The sequence below is a fragment of the Euleptes europaea genome, chromosome 2, assembly GCF_029931775.1.
Source record: "Euleptes europaea isolate rEulEur1 chromosome 2, rEulEur1.hap1, whole genome shotgun sequence".
NCBI classification, from domain to species: Eukaryota; Metazoa; Chordata; class Lepidosauria; order Squamata; family Sphaerodactylidae; genus Euleptes; species Euleptes europaea.
In genome coordinates, this window is record NC_079313.1 from 18,577,130 (window position 1) to 18,602,775 (window position 25,646).

Sequence of the window (25,646 nt, forward strand, 5' to 3'; positions counted from 1 at the left end):
TCTGTACCAACTAAGCCATCTAAGATCTATGCCCTCTCTGAAGTGAAACTTATAAAAAAATAGCTCTGGTTCTATGCTTTTCCTAACTACAGTTAGGAACAGAGAAAGTGGAAACAACAGAACATGTCCTGCTGCAATGTCCCTTCTACAACGGCATAAGATCGCAGTACATTCTCCCCATATTGTCATCCTTTCCTGGGAGATCGGCAGAAGCTAAAGTTTCCCTTCTCTTAGCAGACTCCTCTCGAGAGATAGCCACACAAGTGGCCAAATTCTGCCTCCGGTCTACTGGGATTCGTAAACGGCTAATTGAAAACCTTTCCCCATAGAAGATCTTTCCTCCTCTTCTTCAAATCATCCTTCCCAGAATCATCAACTTTTATTATTTTATTTTATTTTATTATTTTAACCGAACTTTTATTTTTACCTAGAGCTGATATTGTCTCGAAATAAAACTTGACTTAAAAAATAAATAAATCTCTGGTCTCTCTTTGATAACTTGAAAAAGCCTCTGGTGTCTCATTTCTTCTGAGCTAAAATAAGTAAAAGGGACTAAGAAGGAGAAAAATTAAAACTCCAAATACACATTCTGGTAAACAACAAGCAAGCTCTCTCTCCCTCAGTACCCACACACAAGAGTGGTCGCGATAACCCCCGCCCAATCCCGCAAAAGCTCTTTGACCATTGATGCTAGTGAGATAAGCCTGCACATTGCAGGCCACTATGCCTCTCCATTTGTAACTCTGCGAGAAACTTTTGTCCGCCTCTAGCCCGTAACTCGAGTTCAGAGTTTCACGCTAACGCCGAGGGCCGGTCTCCGCTGAACGGAGTCAAGAGGTGGTCCGAAAAGGGTTCTGTGCCTAGCAACGAGGCACGACTGATGTGTATATTTGGCTTGTCTGCCTCTGGAAGGCTTACTCAGACAGTCCATGGGAGGAAGCCCGGCGCTATGGCTGCCAAATATCTATCAGCTCTGCTCTTTCCTATGAAATGATAATTGCAAGACACAGATCTAATTAGGGGCGAGGTAAGTGGCGAGAAACCAAGTCTATTATTTGCTGTCTTTCTAAAATAGAGTCCTTAAAAGTGGACAAGAGAGGTCACTCCATGTACCCTTTGACTGGAGGTCTTAGAAGTATTTTTAGTTGTTTCTCTCACTAGGGTCCGATTGCAATGAGGTGACATCTCATTCACTATTAATCTAGCATAGCGTGTTACATCAGTGTTGGCTAAATGGTCTCGATAAACTTTTAATTGAGCTCGGGTGGTCCGTTCACCTCTCTTCTCCAACGGAACCGACTTCTCTTGCAGCCTCCTGAGGCAGCTGCAGTGCTTCTGTTTTGTACATTTGCTATCCACGCACTGTTGTATTAGTAGGGGACAGGGGACATGTCTGGGAACATGTCTGTAAAATGCATATGCTCTAAGCCTGAGCTTCTGTTTCCATTCCTGTTGCAAGTTATAAACCTGAGCTTGGCCAGGTGCTTTTTCCAGCAGGGAGGGGAATTGGGGGGAACATCTCTGCAAGATATGTAAATTCTAGACTGAGCTTCTGTTTTCCTTCTTGAATTAAAAGTTCTGGTATCTTTATAGTTTATTACTGCACTCCTCTGACCAAAGTTCTTGAGTGAAGTCAAAACAAAGACAAAATAAAATACAAAACAGTAAACATTAAAATGCAGCATGGTGAATTAAATCCATCTCTGGGGTGTAAGGATGCACATTCTTTTAAAGTACACAGAATTCTCCACTAATCTGCCTAGCACAACTTTGGAGGCTGCTTCCAGATGTGGGCATGAAAATGTGCCTCCCGCCATAGCAGCGTGCAATATGGGAGCAGGTGAGAATGCTATCCACCACCATCCCAATTTTCACACCACTCATTGCCCCACTGCCACACCTTTGCCCCTCACATGATAGCAATTTTGCTGGGACCCCTGTTCTTCAGAAGCAACCCCCTTCCTCACAGAGCCACGGTGAAATACTACAGTGTGGCCCAGCAAGGAAAATCAAAGAGGAAATCTCCTAAAAGGGCTAAAAAAGGGGGAGGAGTGACATGTGACAGTGAACCGTCTGGTGGCATTTTGAAAGTGGAGCCCTGTTTTCCTTCTTATTACAGGTATTAGAGCCTACTCACCAGGACCACAGGTGCCCTGACCTGGATGGCCTTGGGTTGGCCTAATCTCATCAGTCTTTGGAAGCTAAGCAAGATTGGCCCTGGTTAGTACGTGGATGGGAGATCACCAAGGAAGTCCAGGGTTGCTACACAGAGGCCCGCAATGGCAAACCACCTCTGTTTGCCTTGAAAACCCTGTGAGGTTGCCATAAGTCAGCTGTGACTTGATGGCACATTACACACGCAGGACTAGAGGTGTCAGTCTTGTCAAGAGCCAAAAGGTCCGTAAGCCCATAATTTGCACCTTGTGTCCCTGAATGAGCCAGCTGCCTTCATGTGTAGGAGCAGGGACACCAACCCTGTTCACCAGATTAGCCTCTGCTGCTCATGTGGAGGAGTGGGGAATCAAACCCAGTTCTCCAGATCAGAGGCCACCACTCCAAACCACCACTCTTAACCACTACACCACACCGGCTCTCAAATAAAATGGTAGAATGATCTTTATCTCAAACAGGTAGTTGCTTGCACTATAAATCCTTTACTTTCTTTCAGTGGTGGAGATGCTGGAAAATCTGTTGCTCTTCAGTGGCACCCATAATTTGCCTCTTGATATGGTTGTTTCACTCTGCCTAATGGCTGGTCGGGTACTGCATAAGCTTCTTGTATGAAATACCTTGGGACAACCGCCAAGGAAGCATTTGGAGAATCGGGAGCCGTCATTCCTGGATAGACAAATGATTTTGTTGCAGTGCAGTGAGTCTGCCGGCATTGTCCTCTCTAGGGTTGCCAACCTCCAGGTACTAGCTGGAGATCTCCTGCTATTACAACTGATCTCCAGTTTATGCCCCAACTACAGATGCTGATGAGGAAGAAATTGAAAGTTTTTATGCCAGTATTCAGGAAGAAATTGATCACACACCTAAACAAGATATGCTCATAATCATAGGTAATTGGAATGCAAAGGTAGGAAACAAAGCAGAATCAAATGTTGTTGGGAGATTTGGGCTAGGAGCCCAGAATGAAGCAGGAGAACGCCTCGTAGAATTCTGCGAAGACAACAATCTGTTCATTGCAAACACATGTTTCAGACAACCAAATAGACGATTGTATACATGGACATCACCAGACGGCCAGTATAGAGATCAAATAGATTATATAATTGGAAGCAGAAGATGGAGAAGCTCTATACTCTCAGCCAAAACAAGACCAGGAGCCGACTGCAGTACAGATCATGAATTGGTAATATCGAAAATCAAGATAAAGCTTAAGAAAAACACCAAAACATCCATAGCACCAAAATACAATCTAAGCAATATTCCAGAAGAGTTTAAAGATCATGTACGGTCAGATTTGCATTACTGAGTTCAAGTGAATGTAAAACCTGAAGAACTATGGGTGGAAACTAGAGATATTATCAAGGAAGAATGTGCAAAGACTATTCCTGTAGCCAAAAGAAAAGAAAAGAAAAACCTCAATGGATGTCTGAGGAAACTCTTAAAATTGCCAGAGATAGACGAGAAGCAAAAGTAGAAGGTGACAGAAATAGAATCAAAAGTCTAAGTGCAACGTTCCAGCGACTCGCATGTAGAGACAAAGAGACCTATTATAATAACCAGTGTAAAGAAATAGAAGAGAACAACAAAAAAGGAAGAACAAGAGATCTGTTCCACAAGATCCAAGAAATCAAAGGGAAATTTAAAGCACGGTTAGGCATGCTAAAAGATCAGCATGGAAATACATTAACTGAACAGGACAAAATAAAGAAAAGGTGGGAACAATACACTAAAGAACTATACAGAAGAGATGAAAGGATAAAAGATTCTTTCCAAGAAGAATCTTTTGAAGAAGAACCTACAGTTTTAGAAAGTGAAGTGAAAGCTGCATTGAGAGCAATCGGGAGAAACAAATCACCAGGAGAAGATGGGATATCAATAGAGCTATTCCAAGCCACAGAAACGGAGTCCATCAAAATCTTGACAAGAATATGCCAACAGACATGGAAAACAAAACAATGACCCACAGACTGGAAATGATCCATTTACATTCCAATTCCCAAGAAAGGAGACATCAAAGATTGCAGCAACTATCGGACCATCGCATTAATTTCTCATGCAAGTAAAGTGATGCTCAAAATCTTACAGCAAAGGCTGTTACCATATATGGAACGAGAAATGCCTGATGTTCAAGCTGGTTTCAGAAAAGGAAGAGGCACTAGAGATCATATTGCAAATATACGCTGGTTACTGGAGCATACGAGAGAATTTCAGAAGAAAATCAGCTTGTGTTTCATAGATTACAGCAAAGCTTTTGACTGTGTGGATCATGAAAAGCTATGGCTGGTTTTAAAGGAAATGGGTGTGCCACTACATCTGATCGTTTTGATGCGCAACCTGTAATCTGGACAAGAGGCCACAGTTAGAACAGAATATGGAGAAACGGAATGGTTTCCGATTGGCAAAGGTGTCAGACAAGGATGTATTTTATCTCCCCAGCTCTTCAATCTATATGCAGAACATATATAATTAGGAAAGCAGGATTAGATTTAGATGAAGGTGGAGTGAAAATTGGAGGGAGGAACATTAATAATTTGAGATATGCTGATGACACTACATTATTGGCAGAAAATAGTGAAGATTTGAAATAACTACTGCTGAAAGTTAAAAGGGAACATCAAGAAAACAAAAGTAATGACTACAGGAGAATTACACAACTTTAAGGTTGACAATGAGGAAATTGAAATGGTTCAAGACTTTCTATTCCTTGGCTCCACCATCAACCAAAAGGGAGACTGCAGCCAAGAAATTAGAAGAAGATTGAGACTGGGAAGGGCAGCCATGAAGGAGCTAGAAAAGAAATTGAAGTGTAAGGATGTGTCACTGGCCACCAAGACTAGATTAATTCATGCCGTCGTATTCCCTATTACTATGTATGGGTGTGAAAGCTGGACAGTGAAGAAAGCTGATAGGAAGAAAATAGATTCCTTTGAAATGTGGTGTTGGAGGAGAGTGTTACGGATTCCGTGGACTGCCAAAAAAAACAAATCAGTGGGTTATAGATCAAATCAAGCCTGAACTGACCCTAGAAGCTAAAATGACTAAACTGAGGCTATCGTATTTTGGAGACGACAAGAGTCACTGGAAAAGACAGTCATGCTAGGAAAAGTTGAGGGCAGCAGGAAAAGAGGAAGACCCAACAAGAGATGAATTGACTCAATGATGGAAGCCACAGCCTTCAGTTTGCAAGATCTGAGCAAGGCTATCAAAGATAGGTCATTTTGGAAGACTTTCATTCATAGGGTCGCCATGAGTCGGAAGCGACTTGACGGTACTTAACACACACAAATGCACATTTTCCCCTTCTAAATTCTCAAAACTCTGCATGGGGGCTTATTTTGGAATTTTGAGAATTCAGATAAGGAAAATGCATTGAGAGAGAGGCAAATCCAAGGCAAAACCTCCCATGCATAAATGGCCATAGCTAGATGGAGAAATCCTCTCTTTTTTCATTTCAAACCAATAGATACTCCCTTAAGTCACAGCCCCAATCATTGAAATATACCTCATTGATCCAAATTGGCTACAATTGATTAATCTGCTGATGTACAGCTTTAGTTGATTAACTTGCGCATGTAAACCAACTAACTCTTGCACTGACAGTTATTCCTGCATGCCACAGGGATCTGCAAATCAACCAGATTATGATGTGATCATGTGCTTTATCAGGGATCCAGCTGCCTGGATTGCTATCATCCTCCCCTTAATAGGTGGTAAATTGAAAAGATAAGAAAGAACAATCCAAGATAAGAAGCCCCATGACATCTTCACAGCCGCAAAGTACTGCAGGGAAAACTGTACACTCCCACCATAAACTTGTGGTAACTTGAGGCAGCCCTACCGTGAAATAAGGAGAGGTAACCACTTCTGCTGACCATTTGGGGAGGGGAGCAAAAAAATGGGGGAAGGGAGAAGGAATTATCTGTCTTACACAGCCATAAAGCCACTTCCGTAAAATCAGTGGAAATTGTGTGAATGGAAAGTTATCCCTCTCAGTGAAATTTGTGTAAGAAAACTATTTGGTGGACTGTAGGGGAAAGGGTATTGTTTTTCCATCTATTGGACTGACACTCTTGGAAACAACGGCATGAGAAAATGGAAGGGACTAATAATAACCAGTTCTATTGCAGATAACCAGAAGAGGTCAGAATCCACAGTTTGTCAAATTATTTGGTGTGCCCAGTTCACACCAGCTTTCTGCCCTACACGCACACAGCCTGTGCAGTATTTGAAGGGCATATAAGAGGCAGAGAGAGTCCCTGGATAACAATTGTGCCGAACTCTTATAAAGGCTGTTCCTCCGAGTGAACTTTCGCTGTTTGCTCTTAATCCTCTGCCCATTTTCCAGGTCTCTGTGCAATCCTGCACTGCGAACAGGCAGGGGATAAGAGATGCAAAGCAGACAACAGGAAACCTCTTACTGATGCAACATCTTTTCATCCCAAAAATATCCTCCTTTTCCAGTGACAGAAAACTTTGCAGCAAACCAGGTGGAGCTAAACCCTCGGCTGCGTACACAGCATAGTTACTAATGAGCAGAAATATTTTCAGTCAGCCCGGCAGGTCAATACTGCCCGATTCACCAAACATTTACTGAACACATTTCTATGCCACCTCTTCAGAGACCTGTGCAAGGCAGCTCACAAAATAAAAGATAATAAAAACTAAACCACTAAAAAAACCCAGCCAACAAAACACTAAAACGTTCACAAAAAACCCAGTACAAGAGAGCAAGAACATCTAGCAAGCTAAACAATATAATAGGTTACAATAACAGATATGGTTCACATCCTAGAAGCAAAATTTGAACACAATTAAAAGATCAAACTCAGAGTTAAAAGCTGTATATAACTTTATAGAAGCAAAGCTTGTATATGTCCTCCACCAAGAATTTACTATCTTTCCTTGGCCTTATACAGATTATAGAAGGGTTTCCTGACTCAAATGACCAATAAGTGTTATGTTACTTTTTTGAAGGAGCAGGGACTCTTCCTTCTTCGCACTTGTTTTGAAAGGACAATCCAAATTTCTTAAGAGTCAGTATTTCCCCTACCCCATCATAGCCCAATAAACCTCTTCTGCTGGTTATCCTTCAACAGTACTGCCTGAACAAAAATCTTCCTTATCTTCCAAAATGAAACCTGAATTCAGCAGTGCTAGACTGGAGTAATTCTGTATAGGATGGCACTGTTGTTTTTTAGTAGAAGAAAAAAGAGAGGAATAGAATCCAACCTTGAAAACAGAAGTTGGGTACCTGAGGTTGGGTGGGATGAAATAAATATATAAATAATGAAAATATATAATTTATTAGAAGCGCTATGATCAAAATTATTTTAAAAACGTTAAAACAGCACAATGGCATTTCCTAAGGTTGATATCTATAACCACATGCCAAATGCATTTCGGCCTGTATGGGCTTCCTCAATGGTCTATTTGAAACCCATGTAAAATATGCACACATTTACAGATATATATACATATTCAGGCAATATTCAGACTAGGCATATAATCAGTTGTATTTATTACCAATTACACCAACATCTGGTAAAATTGTCTCATGTTTTTATGCTGGGCTGTGTATGTCTCCCATATAAGACGTGTGCAAGTATCAACCTAAAGGCTTATCACACCCAGTCCAGGAAACGTGTGGAAAACACCTTAAAAGCGTTTGTCCTGGATGCGAGTTCCAATTTCCCCCCGCACTCCTGCCCGTTCTAACGTCTCTGAAACGTCTGCTATCATGGTTTAAATAAAAGGGGGGGGGGAGCTTGCAAGCGTACACTTTTATTTCTCTAATTACCAGAGGCTGCCAGGAATGCTCGCTGTGGTGGTTTGGAGGTTAAGAAAGGGTTTTCCCCCCTCCATAAACATGAAATTCCCGTTGAGGCTAGGTAGAGAGCAGAAAATTCCCCAATGTGATCGGGGGAGTGCACAGCTGAAAGGAGGGTGCACAGCTGAAATCGTCCCATCTGGGATCCCGTAGCCTGCTCTCTTCTCCCCTCCCCTTCGTCCCAACGATAGCAAAAGCAGATGGCGATAAAAAAATGGAAGTCGCAAACAAATAAAAGAGGAGTGACCACAAGATTGACCAGAGGGGGAGGTGAGGTGTGACTATTTACATATATATATATATGTAAATGTGTGCATGTTTTACATAGGTTTCAAATAGACCACTGTTGTTTTTTACCCAGAATGCAGTTGATGTTGTTGCCAAACCAATAAATTCCAGTGTTTCCCCAGTTATACTCCCATCTTTTTCTATACCTGATTTGTGGATATTTTTTTAAAACTTAAAATCTCGTCAGCACTAGCCTGTTCAGTTTGCTTTACCAAAACACCATTGAAGTTCTCCGGGTGTGACTTTAACTTCCCCCCCTTTGTTTTAACTCTGCTCTCACATGATTGTTAGTTGCTCCCTGTTAATACTTCATTCATTCATACAATTTATAGGCCGCTCTTTCCTGGCCAGGCTCAGAGCGGCTAACAACACTCTAAAACAATTTTGAAACAATTCATGTTACATAAAAATTTACAATAAAACCAGGTACCTTAAAATGTCAATAAACGTCACTACTATAGCAACCATAACAACTTCAACCATTTGCGGGCACAGAGTGGAGAGAGTGGAGGAGGAGAAGCCAGCATTCCAGAATGGATCCTTTGTTATTACTTCTTCTTTGGGAAAGGGATTTACTACTCTTTTCCTGACAGTTAAAGCAGCTGCTCAATAGCTACTCTGGTTTGATTTTTATCATAATTACACAATTACAAAGGTACAATGGTGGTCTAGAAAACATGCATGAGCAAGAGTTTGGGGTACACAGGAGTTTCCATCTAGACATTAGGAAGAATTTTCTAACAGTTAGAGCGGTTCCTCGGTGGAACAGGCTTCCTCGGGAGGTGGTAAGCTCCTTTCCTGGAGGTTTTTAAGCAGAGGCTAGATGGCCATCTGTCAGCAATGCTGATTCTATGAACTTAGGCAGTTCATGAGAGGGAGGGCATCTTGGCCATCTTCTGGGCACTGGGGTGTGTGGGGGAGGTAGTTGTGAATTTCCTGCATTGTGCAGTGGGTTGGACTAGATGACCCTGGTGGTCCCTTCCAACTCTATGATTCTATGAGGCAGCCCCTCTTCTCCCCCCTCCCCCGGGGGGAACAAGAACTAAGAATCAAGAATCGATTTGCCAGTTGTGACAAGCAGGCCAAAAGTATTTATTGACATTTTACAGAAGGTATAAAACAAAGAAGAAAAAGGTGAAGGTACAGTCTCAAGAAGAAGAGGAAGTGGAGGAGGAGAAGAGTTGGTTTTTATATGCCAACTTTCTCTACCTTTTTTAAAGGAGAATTAAACCGGCTTACAATCTCCTTCCCTTCCTCTCCCCACAACAAACACTTTGTGAGGTAGGTGGGGCTGAGAGAGCTCGAAGAGAACTATGACTAGCCCAAGGTCACCCAGCTGGCTTTGTGTGTAGGAGTGGGGAAACCAACCCGGTTCACCAGATTAGAGTCCACTGCTCTTAACCACTCCACCAAGCTGAAACTATTACCAAAGGAGACTTAACTTCCAAGTAAGCAGACAGTAAGCTCTCAATAGGCACTGTTCGATTGTGATGAGGAACAGAGTTCAGTTTGTATGATTAATATAGCACTATGCCATGGAACCAGTTATAATCCTGCTTGCAGCTGATTGCTGAAAGGGAATCATTATGGGGGGGGGGGTCCTTTATATGCAAGCAGCATCAAAAGCATCAATGCTGCTTTCTGGGGAGGGGGGGACAGGTGAGGGCAGGTTTCTTCATGCTCTGCTTGGACGCTTCCTAGGAGCATCTACCTAGCCACTCTGGGAAAATAAGATGCTGAACTCTTTAGAAAGGTGGTCTGATCCACCAGGGCTCCCCCTATATCCTTCTTCAAGGTATTGTGAAGGGGACCGAAAAATTAACAGGCACCAGACACCCTTTACTCCCTTCTTCCTTTTATAGTTACATTCTCTTCTAAATCTGTGCCAGCTGCTTCACACCAGCCGGTCTCTGACACTGAAGCCGGGGGCCATTTATTGGGTACCCAAAGGTTGGGTGGAAAAGAACTCATTTGTGTATAGAAAAGTGTCTATTTTAAGGCGTAATATTATTGTTGAAAACATTTAAAAATATATTAAAAGAAAGCACAAATGGCAACTAATACAGGATGATAGACTGAAACCACAAACCAAACACGTTTAGGCCCCCTGGCTTGCGTCAGCGGTCTAATAAAATCACTTAATATGCACACATGTACATAATACATAGGGTTGCCAGGTCCCTCTTTGCCATCGGCGGGAGGTTATTGGGGTGGAGCCTGAGGAGGGTGGGGTTTGGGGAGGGGAGGGACTTCAATGCCATAGAGTCCAATTGCCAAAGTGGCCATTTTCCCCAGGGGAACTGATCTCTATCGGCTGGAGATCAGTTGTAATAGCAGGAGATCTCCAGTTATTACCTGGAAGTTGGCAACCCTAATAATACAACAGGTAAAATAGTATAATAGCAGTATTATAACAACCCAGGTAAGTGTATTGGGATATATTCAATTAGACTCTGTGTCCAATATATTGTATAAAAGTATAGAGCCCACTGAAGTGGAATACATTCTGCTTGTGCTCTTCTAGGCTGTATTAGCCTTCCAAATAAGGGGTGCATACCTGAATCAACCAGATAAACTGTTAGAGGTTGCCTTGCTCTCCCCGCGCATTTCCATGCATTTTGCCCATGTCTTCTGAATTCATGTTTAGCCGGCCTCCAGAAAACGTGGGGGAAAGACATGGAAACACATGGGGAGAGCGAGGCGACCTCTGACGGTCGGGAAATGCAAGCATAATCGGAGTAAAGCTCCGAAGTAGCCGGCGGGGTGACTGCGAGGAAACAGCCATGCGTAAACGGCCCAGGACCCAGAAGAAAACTCGGCTGCTGGATATGACACAAACCCATTTTCACAAGCCCCTCTTGCTGGGCATACAGATGACAGGAAGCAACCGTCCACTGTGGCATTCCAGGGGCCCTCCTTCGGCCCTTCTGACAGGACGGTATAACAAAACCCCAAAGGAAAATCGCACATGTATCTGTGGATCCTCATTATTGGAGGACATCTTTCACTATGTGTTAATATGTCCACTGTATAGTTAGCCTAGAGCCAAATTTCTGGATGGAATCCTGAAGGGAGTAACTTTTTGTTCTGAATTTGATAAATTGATCTTCCTACTTTCTGACTCTGATTCGCATGTAACCTTTCGAATATCACAATTTGCTATTGCAGCCAGGAAGATTAGAGCTGTTGAAGTTATTAAGAAAAATTCTGCACAGGAATTCAAATAATGTTTTAACAGAGATTCCACAGTGGGTAGCCGTGTTAGTCTGTTTGCAGTAGTCAAAAAGGGCAAGAGTCCAGTAGCACCTTAAAGACTAACAAAAATATTTTCTGGTAGGGTATGAGCTTTCGTGAGCTACAGCTCACTTCTTCAGATAACCAGAAAATATTTTTGTTAGTCTTTAAGGTGCTACTGGACTCTTGCCCTTTTTGACTACTTAACAGAGATTGCATCTGTAATTGATTTTACTAGGGTAATGCATATCATTGTAATTTTATCCTTTTTTGATATCATTTTAAGTTTTCTGTATTTATGTAAGGAAGTTTTGTAATGGCCTATGGCTAAACAAATAAATGAATACTTGACTCCCAGGGGCCCGCCCAGGCACCTGCACTTACCTGCCAGGTTGTGAAATGGACACCTCTGTCTTGCAAGGATGCCCAGTGTTTCCATACAGGAGAGCTGGAGGCTCCTCTCGTCCCCATCCCCATTTCAATGACAAGGGCAGACAATTTCACCCCTTGCCACAACGGAAATATATTTTGGGGTTATGGAGAGGCAACAGGAAAGCCCCCCAACTCTGTGGAACATCAGAGCGATCTGTCTAATCAAAAGAGTTGCCAGCATCTTTGGGCAAAAACACAGTCGCTTTAGCCTCCTTTATTCCCTGTTTCAGCCAGGATCGCATGCGTTTCGCCGTGTTCCATTCTGGCTGAATCCTGGCTGAAACAGGGAATAAAGCAGGCTAAAGCGACCATGCGTTTTCACACTTTGAAACTTGCCTGTACTTTTACTTTTATTATTGTTACGGTCATTGACCAGTAAAAACTTGCCTGTATTATCTTCCCCCGCCTATCCATATTCTTAAAGTATGGGTGAACATATTCAAAAAACAGGGCAGGTATTCTGCAACTCTTTCACATTTATCAAGCTAAATCAGATACCCCTACATTAAATTACCCTACTTGCTGTTGTTTTTTAATTACGGATGTCTGATATAAACAAGCCAAACTAAATTCTGGCTCCATGTTAGAGGCCGACAGAACTGGAGCAAACAGACTCTTTAGGCTCCAGGTCCCTCAATCTTACCCATGTCGAATTACTCCTGATTGTGTATTGATTCTTTTTCTACAGCAAGACAATGAGAAACTCTCAAAAGTCAACCCTATGCCAGCATTTCTCCCTCATCCAAGAAGCGAGCATTTCCCAGAACTTCTTGCAAAGAACTCTAGAGCCATGACTGGCAGTTCTCAGAAAGCGATGGTTTAAGGGAGCCCCATTAAAACAAACCAGGCTTTGAAAGTGCTTCATTTCAAAGAGGCCAAGGCTATTGCTGCCACCAAGAAACAAAAAGACTAATAGATGCTTCCTCTAAAGCACCCAATTGGGTTTTCTGTAAGTTTACTAGAAAGTAACCCATATTTTCAGGCCAGCCTTCACTGAACTACAGCCTGAATTATGGGATGGAATATTGGGTCTAAGGTGGCATTTATCATAGGGTTGCCAGGTCCAGGTTGGGAAATACCTGAAGATTGTGGAGGCAGACCCTGAGGAGGGCGGGGTTTGGGGAGGGGAGGGACTTCAATGCCGCAGAATCCAATTGCCAAAGCGGCCATTTTCTCCAGGGGAACTGATGTCTATCCGCTGGAGATCAGTTGTAATAGATCTCCAGCCACCACCTGGAAGTTGGCAACTCCAACTTATTGGCCTCTGTCCAAGGGCTTTCTCCAACGTAACTCCACTCTTTCCAAATAGGGCTTGGCCCTGCAAGTGTGCAGGATCGCAGCCAGCACGGTGTAGTGGCGAAGAGCGGTGGTTTAGAGGTGGACTCTGATCTGGAGAGCCCGGTTTGATCCCCCACCCCTCCACACGAGCGTCGGGCTCTAATCTGGCGAGCTGGATTGGTTTCCCCACTCCGCCACACGAAGCCAGCTGGGTGACCTCGGGCTAGTCACAGCTCTCTCAGCCCCACCTACCTCCCAGGGGGTCTGTTGCGGAGAGGGGACGGGCCGGTGACTGTAAGCCGGTTTGAGTCTCCCTTAAGCGGTAAGAGAAAGTCGGCACATAAAAACCAACTTCTTCTCCTCCCTTACTTGGGAGTAAGCCCCACTGCAAGCAGTAAGTTGCTCTTCTGCACACACATCCTTTCGACTCGGGGCAGACAAGAGGGCCCGCTTCATCCGAGCCCCCCCCCCGCCTTACTCCCGAGGAGACGCCCTGGCGCGCCCTCTTCCCCCCACCCCGGGCTGGGTACTCACTTTTCGTAGTGCCGGCGGCAGTAGAGCTTCTTCTCGCGGTAGAAGCAGCTGCTCTCCAGGCGCTCCTGGCAGGAGGCGCAGCGCACGCAGCGCTCGTGCCACAGACCCTCGCCCAGGCGCAGCAAGAAGCGCTCCGCGATGACTCCCCGGCAGCCTTCGCACACCCAGCGCCGCCCCGCCGCGACCCCTGCAACGAGCGGCCAGAGAATGACGCTGCGGGGGGGGGGGGAGACGGTGGAGTCCTTCAAGCCTCCTGCGCCTCGGTGGATCGAGCCCGGCTGACCCCTCTGTAGGGTTCGCGGGGCGGGGACCCTTCCCTCCCTCCAGGGGAGCGCCGGTTGCCTCCTAACGGGGCTGAGCTGTTGCGCTGTAGCAATCGCGCTCCCCTGGATTCTCCTGTGCGGCCAGGCATACAGTCGCTATAGCGCACTGTCAAGCCTGGGAAGGATGCAGTTTTTTTTGTTTTTCCTAATACATATTTTATTTATTTTCATAATAAAGGGAGGACAGAAAAGAAAAGTAGAGGGGGAAACAGATAGGGGTTTTTAACATGTCCTTTGTTGTCTCAGACGCAGTTTTGTATTAGTGGATGCTGTAATTTTTTGCCCCCGGAGCCTCCTGCCCTCCGCCAGATTTCTCTCCACAGAACCACTTGACTGGACCTGCTCTTGGAGTCCAGTATCTACAGAGCCCTGAGCTCACTTTTTCATTATCGCCGGCCTTTCCGGAGCCTGTCTATTTAGTTTGGGGGCACTTTCACACGTGCCGAATAATGCACTTTCGATCCACTTTCAATGCACTTTGAAGCTGGATTGTGAAATGGCAAAATCCATTGGCAAACGATCGTCAAAGTGCATTGAAAGTGGATTATTCGGCATGGGTGAAAGTGCCCAAAGTTTTTTGTTTTGTTTTTATTTTTGTTTTTCATGTGCTGGTGTTTTGGTACAGAGAAAACCTTGCACGCCTCTGGTTTGGACATTTGGGCTGACCCGGATCGGCCAGGAAAGGGAGCCCCTCCAATTTCAGTAAAATTTAGGCCATTGATGCATGGGAGGTTTTGCCTTGGATTTGCCTCTCTCTAGATGCACATTTTCCCCATCCGAATTCTCAAAACTCTGCATGGGGGATTATTTTTGAATTTTGAGAATTTGGAGGGGGAAAATGGGCATCTAGAGAGTGGCAAATGCAAGGCAAAACCTCCCATGCATAAATGGCCTTAGGGCCACACAGCCCAAATGATGCACTTTCAATCCACTTTCAATGCACTTTGAAGGTGGACTTTACTGTGTGAACTGGCAAAATCCACTTGCAAGCGATGGTTAAGGTGCAGTGAAATTGGATCGAAAGTGCATTATTTGGGCTGTGTGAAAGTGCCCTTCTTCTTGTGACCCAGGGACAGACCAGTTGGCTGAACTGGGGACGGGGGCTTAGGGGCCAGCGTTCAAACGCCTGAATCCCCCCCGGCTCGAGTTAATCCAAAGAGTCTTGCAGCGTAAACCCTCCACGGACCAGGCGCCTGCCGTCCCGATTCTCTCCATTCCCCGCTAAACCTCGGACTCCGACTCGTCTTTGGAACCAGGCGCCACGCTGGAAGCGGTGGCTGAAAACCTGCGACCGCTTCCCTGGGAGTAAGTCCCATTGAACGCAGTGCAACTTACTTCAGAGTAAGCATGCACAGAACTGACCCTGTATGATTCCTGCCTCCAAGCAAACGAGCTGAAGTCCAAAACGACGCCCGCCCTCCTCGGCTTAGCAAAAACACCAATTATTAATATTGATTATTATTAATTATATTTATTACTGTCTCGGGTTGGAATATCTGTGGCACCTGGTGTCGATTACTGGTTTTTTGGGGGGGAGGGGGGAGGTTGGAAGAAGATGAGAACCTGCCCACCCAAAGTAAATTTATCGGCATGAAGAGAAGCTCTTCTGCCGAAAAGATCGCTGCTCCGAAATAAATCGGGTTCTCGGAAGCCTTCCCTAAAAACCCTGGCGGAGGAACAATCTGATACACCTTTTTTTTAGTTGAAGGATGCCCCTGTAAAATACTAAACCTATAAACACGTCACAGTAAACTCGTGCCCTGCATATTCACGTGTCCACCGGTTTGTAAGAAAAAAGCAAATGACGTTTCCTTTAAAAATACATTTTAAAAAGGGAATCAATCGGAACCGGGGGAAATGCGGGGCCTAAATCCCGGATTCAGCCGTACGAGGGCGGGATGGAAGACGAGGGCCATTTATGCATGGGAGGTTTTGCCCTGGATTTGCCACTCTCTTACACGCACATTTTCCCCAGCCAAATTCTCAAAACTCAACAATAAGTCCCCATGCAGAGTTTTGAGAATTCGGATGGGGGAAAGGTGCATCTATAGAGTGGCAAATCCAATGCAAAACCTCCTATGAATAAATGGGAAAGAATTAATTCAATCGCATAGAAACACTTTATTCGGACGGTCCATGCCTTAGCGCGTGTACCACGGTCTTCTGCAACGTGTGTACACTGTCCTTTGTTTACATCCGACTAATTTCTCCCAGTCGGTCTCCCGGAAAGATTTTCACTTTTCAGAACAGAAGAGGGGAGGGATTGAATTTTAAACAACCACAAATCGGGCATCCTCCAGGATTCGCCAGCCAAGTCTCTGGTGGTGCGTTGGGGGGGGGGTCTCTAGCCCACCACCCGGGACAAAAGAAGCCGGTTGCAAAGGAGAAGCGACTTGGGAAGCATTTTCTCGCTTCTCCTTTCAAGGCGATTTATTTCTCTTCGACATTAAATGCAACGGTTGGGTGAGCTTTGATTTAAATCAATGCAAATTTCTCCCGTTCGTTTGGTTCCAGCTTAGGACGGGAAGGCAAAGGTTGATTTATTTAGACATCTTGAGAATATTGGGGAGTACCGTTTCTGTTCAAACAAACGGAAGGAAGAATCCGCCCCCTAAAAGAGGAGGGGTATTCCATAATCGAGACCCACATTTTTCCTGCATGGAATATATCCTTGGCGAATCGATTCAGGGCCCTTTCCCTATTACCGTTAGCTAAATATAGACTAAAACTGGAGTCCTAATTCAGTGGCGTGAGGGCAGATATTTCTGGCCGAACGGGTTTAGGGATGCGCAGTCCGGATCGGATTGCGCCTCCAGGAGCCGGCAACGCCTTGCGGTCCCGGGACCTCCAGGACCGCTGCGCGTCAGCCCCTGCCTCCTCCAGAAAGGGACACCCCACCAGGGTCCGTTTCCTCCAAAAATCCGGATCGGGGCCTCCTTGTTGGCAACATTTGGCACTCCCTGTCGCTCCACCCCTATCTACACCGGCCGCTCCGTTCTACAACCCGTCCAGTTAAGCCAGAATTGCCTAGCAAACAACGCTTTATTTGTATTATCCATCCAACTCGGATAATTAGTTGGAAATAATCCATAGGGGTCCGGAAGAAGAAGAGGAAAAAAGAAGGGTTGGACCACTAATTTCCAGCCACTTGAAAACTGATAACATTCTGCCCGGGTGAATGTGTGTGCATTTGCGCTACGAAAAGGTCGCTAAAACAGGGTTTGTTACAATGGAATAGGATACTGAATCAATTTCTTTTTAATTGCTGCCGCTTCTGCTAATAATAATAATCTCCTCTCTCTTTCACACGCGTTCGTTCCCTCTTTTGCCTGGCAAAGGGGACCGCACTCGGGGCAGGACTTCACTGCGATCCACCTGTCAAGCAAGCCGTCGGTTGCTTCCATCCCGACCAAAATTTCCAGCGCCGGTTGTTCGCAATTATGCGCGGGGGGGGGGTTTGCCTCGGATTTGCCGCTCCCTAGATGGACATTATCCCCACCCGAGTTCTCAAAACTCAAGAATAAGCCCCCGTGCAGAGTTTTGGGAACTCGGATGGGGACAGTGTGCATCTGGAGAGCGGCAAATCCAAGGCAAAACCTCCCAGGCAGAAATGCTCCAGGCAATGGGTACTCAAATCACTCAAACGAGCAAAGCTTTTTGGAGATGCGGACGGGCGGGCAAAAGCGACCCTCTTGGGGAAGGGTCTTGGGACCCCCCCAGCTGTTGCGCCAGGGAGAGACCCCTGGGGGGCAGGGGCTGCCACGGCGGGAGGGGGGAGGCATCCAGGCACTTACCCAGCAGGGAGGGGAGGGGAGCCGGCGGCGGCTCCAGCGCGCTGGGCAGCGTCTCCTCCATTTTCAGGCCGTCCAACATGGCTCGAAGTGGGGCGGGCGGCGAGGCCGGGGGCGTCCCGGCTGCGAAAGAGCCCGGCTGTCCCTTCTTGGACGTCGAGCGACCCGCTCGGCGGCTGCCGGCCTCCGCCGTGCGCCCAGGGCGCAACCCCGACGGCTGCGGGGCGAGGGCCGGCTTCGGAGCGGGCGGCGCTTCCCCGGCGGCTGGAGGAGCGGGCGGCAAGGCAAAGCGGCTCGGGGGCCCGGAGGACGGGCGTCAGCGGGGGCCGAGGCGCTGCCCGCCGCCCGGTCCCCGCCGCGCCGTCGGCGGCATCCACCGGCGTCTGGGCTCTCCTGCCCCTCGGCTGCGCTCCGCTCCGCTCCCTCCCCGCTGGGCGAGCCCCCGGGCTGGAGGGCGGTTGCCTCCCCCCCAGGCACGTCTCATCCCTGCCCCCCCTCAACCCCACCCTCCGCCCTAGACGGGCCGAGGATAGGAGGAGGCAGCTGGGCTGGGGGTTGCCGCGGCCGGCGGAGAAGAGTTCGCACTTCGGAGCAGGGCGAGGGGGGGGGGCGTCCTTGGCCGGCGCGGGCGGGAGGGGAGAGCGCGGGGGCTCCCCGGGGGGAGCGGGAGCGGCGCCCCCTCGGAGGAGGAGGAGGGGCCCGGCGGCCGGGAGCATGCGAGCGCCGCGCAAACTGCCGCCCGGGGCCGATCGGCCGCAATGCGCGAGATCCCGACACGTCGGAAGTGTGGGGGGCTTGAGAGATCCTGGCCGCTGGGCGACTCTGGTCCGGAGCGCTTTCGGAGCGGTGAGCTTCTGCGCGTTTGCATGGGAGCAAACCCGACGGATTTGGGAAGGAACCCAAACTGGGGGAAATGGGGAGGAGCTGTGGCTCAGTGGTAGAGCATCTGCTTGGCCTGCAGAAAGTCCCACGTTCAATCCCTGGCATCTCCAGTTCAAGGGACTAGGCAAGCAGGTGATGTGAAAGACCCCTGCCGGAGACCCTGGAGAGCCGCAGCTGGTCTGAGTAGACAATACTGACTTTATGGACCAAGGGTCTGATTCAGTATAAGGCAGCTTCATGGGTTCATGTGGCCTCCAGCGCACCCCATCCACTCAGGGCTCCATTTGCATGCAGATTTTGCCGTTATGATTCAGCTGCAAAGTGCGTTGAAAGGGGATTGAAAGTGCATTATTCAGCATGTGTGAAAGCGCACCAGTCAACCCCAGTGGCACCCAGTACCGTTATTACTCCTCTGTGCCTCTGCTCTATGGAGAGGTTGCTTTTGACCCATGAACCACACAGCTCAACTAGCACATGTAGCTATGCCCCCATAGAATCATAGAGTTGGAAGGGACCACCAGGGCCATCAAGTCCAATCCCCTGCACAATGCAGGAAATTCACAACTACCTCCCCCCTCCACACCCCTAGTGGCCAGAAGATGGCCAAGATGCCCTCCCTCTCATCATCTGCCTAAGGTCACAGAATCAGCATTGCTGACAGATGGCCATCTAACCTCTTCTTAAAAACCTCCAGAGAAGGAGAGCTTACCACCTCCCGAGGAAGCCTGTTCCACTGAGGAACTGCTCTAACTGTTAGAAAATTCTTCCTAATGTCTAGACGGAAACTCTTTTGATTTAATTTCAACCCGTTGGTTCTGGTCCAACCTTCTTGAGCAACAGAAAACAACTCAGCACCCTCCTCTATATGACAACCCTTCAAGTACTTGAACATAGTTATCATATCCCTTCTCAGTCTTCTCCTCTTCAGGCTAAACATACCCAGCTCCTTCAACCTTTCCTCATAGGACTTGGTCTCCAGACCCCTCACCATCTTTGTTGCCCTTCTCTGGACACGTTCCAGCTTGTCTACATCTTTCTTAAATTATGGTGCCCAAAACTGAACACAGTACTCTAGTTGAGGTCTAACCAGAGCAGAGTGAAGCGATACCATCACTTCACGTGATCTGGACACTATACTTCTGTTGATGCAGCCCAAAACTGTATTTGTCTTTTTAGCTACAGCATCACACTGCTAACACACTGCTGACTAGAGCTGTTGAAATTTTTTTTTGGGAAAGTTCGGCTTTGGGAAAATTTGGCCCTTTTAAATTCAGGCCGTGCCGGAGTCTGAACTCCCCCGCTTTGGATCCCTGAAATTCAGCCGAGATCCGGAGTTCGGGGGAAAATTCGCCCCCCCACGGGCCTTCACGGGACTTCCATGAAGGCGTGCGGGGGGCTTTTTAAACAGATCTGCGCCTCCCAGCTGGGAAGCGCAGATCTGTTTAAAGAGCCCCCTCCGCGCACCTTCATGGAAGCCCCGTGAAGGTGCGCGGGGGGGGGGGGAACCCCGAATCTGCCAAATTTATTCGGCTCCCCCATTTTCCGCCTTTTTTTGAGTTTGGTTCATCCCGAACTAAAAACCGCCGAATCGGGGGAAATTCGGCTGTTTTTCGGTTCAGGATGAACCGAATCAACAGCCCTACTGCTGACTCACTGCTGACACCACCTCCACTCGCTCAGGCTTAACTGGCTGCCAGGTTTGGGGGGGGGGCTAATCTGCAGGAAAGCAGCGGGCTTGGATGGTTCTTCACCTCCCAGGGTTAATAGCGGGTTGGGAGCCGAGTTCTTGGTGCTTAAATGTCTAGGGAAGACCTTGTGGGGGGGCACCTTTGGGTTGGCTGCTCCTGGCCAGGATTGGCAAGCGTGGTGGTGGTGGTGGTGGGGGCAACCAGGAAGGTTTCATCCAGGGACAGGCACACCTCTCAGGAGGGGAGAGGCTAATGCAAAGACCCATTCAGACATGTGCTCAGAGTTCCGTGTTCATAGCTCCTCCACAAAATTGGCCTGTGCGGCCTCAATCCTCCGGGAAGTTCATCTGCACAAGCTCCGGCACCCCTTCATTCCAGTGGTGCTTCCTCAAGAGAACTGCCTAGGGTTGCCAACTCCAGGTTGGAAAATTCCTGGAGATTTGGGGGTGGAGCCTGGAGAGGATGAGGTTAGGGGAGGGACCCCAGCAAGGCATAATGCAAAGGAGTCCACCCTCCTAAGCATCCATTTTCTCAAGGGAAGCTGATCTCCATCCTCTGGGGATCGGTTATAATTCCAGGACACCTCCAGGCCCAACCTGAAGGCTGGCAGCCCTAGGCTGTACCCGGCTTATCAGCATTTACCTAGAGGGGTCCTTTTTCGTTTCTATCCATCTAGCGCTTTGTAGTGTTATCCCACCCTTCCATCAAGAAGTTCAGTGTGGTATTCACTTCCTTCCTCCATTTTTATCCTCACAACAACCCTGTGAGTCAGGCCAGGCTGAGATAGAAGAAGGAGGAGGAGGAGGAGGAGGAGTAGGGTTGGTTTTTATATGCCGATTTTCTCTACCTTTTAAGGAGAATCAAACTGGCTTACAATGTCCTTTCCTTCCTCTCCCCACAACAGACACCTTGTGGGGTAGGTGAGGCTGAGAGAGTTCAGAGAGAACTGTGACTAGCCCAAGGTCACCCAGCTGGCTTCAGGTGTAGGAGTGGGGAAACCAACCCAGTTCACCAGATTAGAGTCCGTCGCTCTTGTGGAGGAGTGGGGGGATCAAACCCAGTTCTCCAGATTAGAGTCCACTACTCTTAACCACTATGCAATGCCAAGGTCCCTCAGGCAGGCCAGGCGGAGTGGTGATGGAGTCTCCGCTGCATTTTATACTCACAACAACCCTGTAAGGTAGGTTAAACTGAGGAATGAACAATTGGCACAGGGTTGCCCGCAAGCTTCCTAGGTCTCCCAGATCCTGTGCCAGCCATGACAGTATCTCCCCCTCCGTTCGCAGACTGGGTTGGAGTCAATGGGCCTGGCTGTGAAGTGGTGGGGAGGCTCAAAGGTGATCAGGGAGCTTCAGCTGAAGATCATACAGACTCTGGGCCTGGATGGAACAGAAGGAAGCTCTGCCTGGTGAAACTGGCTACTGATGACAGCACGACTGATGGACTTGAATCTGCTTACCTGGAAGGGAGCCGTTGGCCCTCCTTTTGGTAACTCTGCAAGGCTCTCCCTTGGTGAAATACCCTGACAATGGCCTTTTATTCAGGGACGTTTCCCCACAGTCACCCCTCACTGACTGCTTTGGGGCTTCCTTTTCCATTGCATGCCTTTCCCGCCCGTCAGAGGTTGCCTCACTTTCCCTGCATGTTTTGCCCGTTTTTTTCGGATCCCGTTTTAGCCGGACTCTGGAAAACGTGGGCAAAACGCACAGGGAGAGCGAGGCAACTTCTGATGGGCAGAAAGGGCATGCATAATCAAAAGGAAGCCCCAGAGCAGTCGGTGGGGGTGACCGCGGGGAAGCGTCCCTGCATAAAAGGCCCACAATAAAAGACTGGACATTCCATTTGGTATGATTGCAACCCCACCCTAGGAGCTTTCCATACAAGCTGGCCAGAAATATATTTTTGACTTTCTCCTCCCCTTCCCTGTTTTTTGCTAAACCAGTGTTATGGTTTTTAATACATTTACGGTTAAAAGTATAGATAACTGACAAACTGCAGTACTGATTTAAGCTCCCAGTGAAGATTTAAGGCTTCAAGTTTGGGCCTGCAGGGAGAGACACCTGAGAAAATGAGTTGTTTGTGAGTTTGTGAGACAGAATGTTTAGAAGGCATTTGAAAAACCACAGAGCAAGGTCAGATACAATGTTCCCGATAATCAGTTGAGGTCTGGGAATATAGCCAAAACAAGGTTGTCAAGGTTGGTAATAGTACAAAATGCAGAGAAAAACACATTTATCTGCCTTTGTGATTTCTCTTGCTTTTAAGTCAAATATGAGTGCATAATAAGCAAGTCCAATAATGACTTGTTTTGTCTTTGTGGTCAATGAGCCTTGAAGAGGGAAATGTGAAAATTGGGAACTTCTTTTGAGAATGTATAATGGTATCTATGTTTGGGTGTTATTTCCTATGTCATTTATTTGTCTGACATGATATCAAGGTTAGGGAAAGATGTTTGTTAAGGGAAAATTTGTCCTATTGGTACATGTTATATCTTTTGATGCCTGAGAATATTGCAAAATTTTCATAACAATTTTGCAAGATTCTCAAAACAACTTTCCCCTGATTCTCATAATAATTTTAATTGGTTCTCAAAACAATTGACCTCTGGAAGAGTATATAAAGGGACAAGATTGTAAGAGGTTGGAAATTCTTTGCTAGGCGTGCTTGCATGCTGACTGTCTGAGAATTATTCCTGGTATGACACATAGATGGGCATGTAATTTTATTGCATTTTTCATTGTAATTTTTTACTGTATTTCAGATCTGTGATAATTTATTAGAATCTGTTAGATTTTTTTCATGTAATCTGATTTTCATATATTCCATATATATTAGTGTGTCTTTTACTTTTTCATTAATAGTATTGAAGCATTAGCAATAAAAAGGAATTCTAACACAATTCAAAGTTATGTCATTGCTTGCAGTGGCTGGTTAAGTAAAATAACATATTTTTAGTGACATACGAGGTCTAGAAACAGCCACTTATCACAGCAATTGATCTGCTTCACCAGTATCCTGAGTCACAGGGCAATCCTCGGCGAAATTACTTCGGTCAACACAAGGAAAAGAAATGGGCTTTGACCGCAGTATTTCTGCACAATCAATTTCCCATTTGGTTTAGCTGGAGGAATAACCAGATGCAATTGACAAAATGAAAGTAGCCAAGGTGCTTTAACTTCAGGATAAGACAGAGGGGTGGGGGACAGTGGGAAAGAGTGACTTTCTGCACCCACTAAAATTCCATGTCCCTTAGAGCGATGAAATCTTAGTAACATTTTGAACACAATCCAGCACGTGCTTGGCAGTGCAATCCTAAACAGAGTTACCTTTTTGTAAGCCCGTTTACTTTTATGGACTTCACATTGTCGAGGCCTGCATTGTAATGCTCTTTAGCAAAATGAACAAAGTTTTAAAATGCTGAACTTGGGTTGGACCATTCTCTACACACACACACACACACACACACACACACACACACACACACACACACTTTTGATTGCAAAGTTTCAGTCACCTGTTTCACGGTTTTTGAATTTATGTTCTAACAGTTTCATATACCAGATGATAATATATTTTGGATTCTCAACATAGGAGGAATAGTATTTAGGAGCCAGTGTGGTGTAGTGATTAAGAGCGTGGTGGTTTGGAGCGGTAGACTCTGATCTGGAGAACCAGGTTTGATTCCCCACTCCTCCACATGAGCGGTGGACGCTAATCTGATGAGCCCGGTTGGTTTCCCCGCTCCTACACATGAAGCTAGAGCTGGGTGACTTTGGGCTACTCACAGCTCTCTTAGAGCTCTCTCAGCCCCACCTACCTCACAGGGTGTCTGTTGTGGGGAAGGGCATGGAAGGTGATTGTAAGCCGGTTTGATTCTTCCTTAAGTGGTAGAGAAAGTCGGCATATAAAAACCAACTCTTCTTCTTCTTCTTCTCTTCATTTAGACTCGACGCAGCTCACACCATTCCCCTCTCCTCTGTTTTATCATCACAAACCACCTTATGAGGTACTTTAGATTGAGAGTGTGTGACTGGCCCGTGGTCACTCAGTAAGCTTCTTAGCAGCTAGTGAGGATTCGAACCTGGGTCTCCCAGATCACAGCCTGACATTCTAAACACGAAACCACACTGGCTCTCATCTGTCAATCATTAAAGAGAAAAAACAATTCAAGTTTTGCTATACTGCACTGACAACTGTAAACCTTAGTCCGTGCATGTGTGCGTTATAATTTATTTTAAAGACATCAAGCATTGCCAAAAAATAGGAGATAATAGAAGCAAGCTAAGGTTCTGGCCCATCAAGATTTGGGACAGAATCCAGAGAGTGTTAAAGTTTCACTCTATCCAGATTGTTTTTGATAGGGCTTGGTTCCAACACCATTGTTTTGGCTTGGACCTGCTCAATAGTTAGATCGAGGCAGTGAAATGAAGGTAAAGGTAAATTAAAGTAATGTCCTTTGAGCGTTGTGGCTCAGGTGTAAGCTGAATGAACAGACAGCTCATAAGAAGAAGGGCAGGAAGGGTTGGGTCAGTGTTTGACTCTCATGGCCCTTTCTGGCATGTCCAAAGGTTCAATCTAGGTCCTCCTCACTGAAAGCATCTTCAGCAGCGAGGCTGGAAAAATCCTCTCACTGCTTGAGATCTTGGAGACCAGAACAAAATCAAAACGTGATACCTTTTATCGGACCAACCAAGTTAGGACAAAAGCCTTTGCAAGCATTCGAGCCCACCGGGACTCTTCATCAGGTTTGATGTTACAAGATTTTTAAAAGACAGAAGGATGGAAAGTAGATTTCTTAGGCCAGGGTGCAAAAGTCTGATCTTGCCGGATTTCTCATAGAAGAATTGCCACATCAGCTGGTACTGGGCGAGATGGACCGGCCAGCGTCATGTAATGAATTAACCTCTAGTATTCAGCCTTTTATTGCCATGGCAAAATTCAGACACTGTCCCTTTAGGTAGGGAAACCAGCTACAACTTCCGCCAGAAGGAATAATGGCATGCAATTGCTTCAGTTCCTTTCTTATCAGCACTGGGGTGGGGGGCGGGGGAGGCACTATTTTCTTGCAAATGCTATGTAATTGGTTGCCCCCTTGTGGAATTTGATAGAACTGGTAGAAGGTGTAGGAAGTGGTTCTAATGGGTACGTCTTAAAATGTGGGGGTCTTGTGGTCTCAACAACAACAAAAGTCCCATCC

General features: G+C 46.6%; 1 protein-coding gene across 2 annotated transcripts in view; it reads right to left on the reverse strand.

The window, feature by feature from the left end:
- Positions 1 to 17,961, reverse strand: part of LMX1A (LIM homeobox transcription factor 1 alpha) — a 77,291-nt gene extending 59,330 nt beyond the window's left edge. Inside the window, exons 1-2 of one of the 2 annotated variants that reach the window (XM_056845002.1) lie at positions 17,883 to 17,961; positions 13,766 to 13,952 (exon numbers count right to left, since the gene is read on the reverse strand). In XM_056845002.1, coding sequence (XP_056700980.1) covers positions 13,766 to 13,952; positions 17,883 to 17,961 — 266 coding nt within the window. The remainder of the gene's footprint in view (positions 1 to 13,765; positions 13,953 to 17,882) is intronic. The other variant, XM_056845003.1, reaches the window with a different exon arrangement.
- Between the last annotated feature and the right edge of the window lie 7,685 nt (positions 17,962 to 25,646).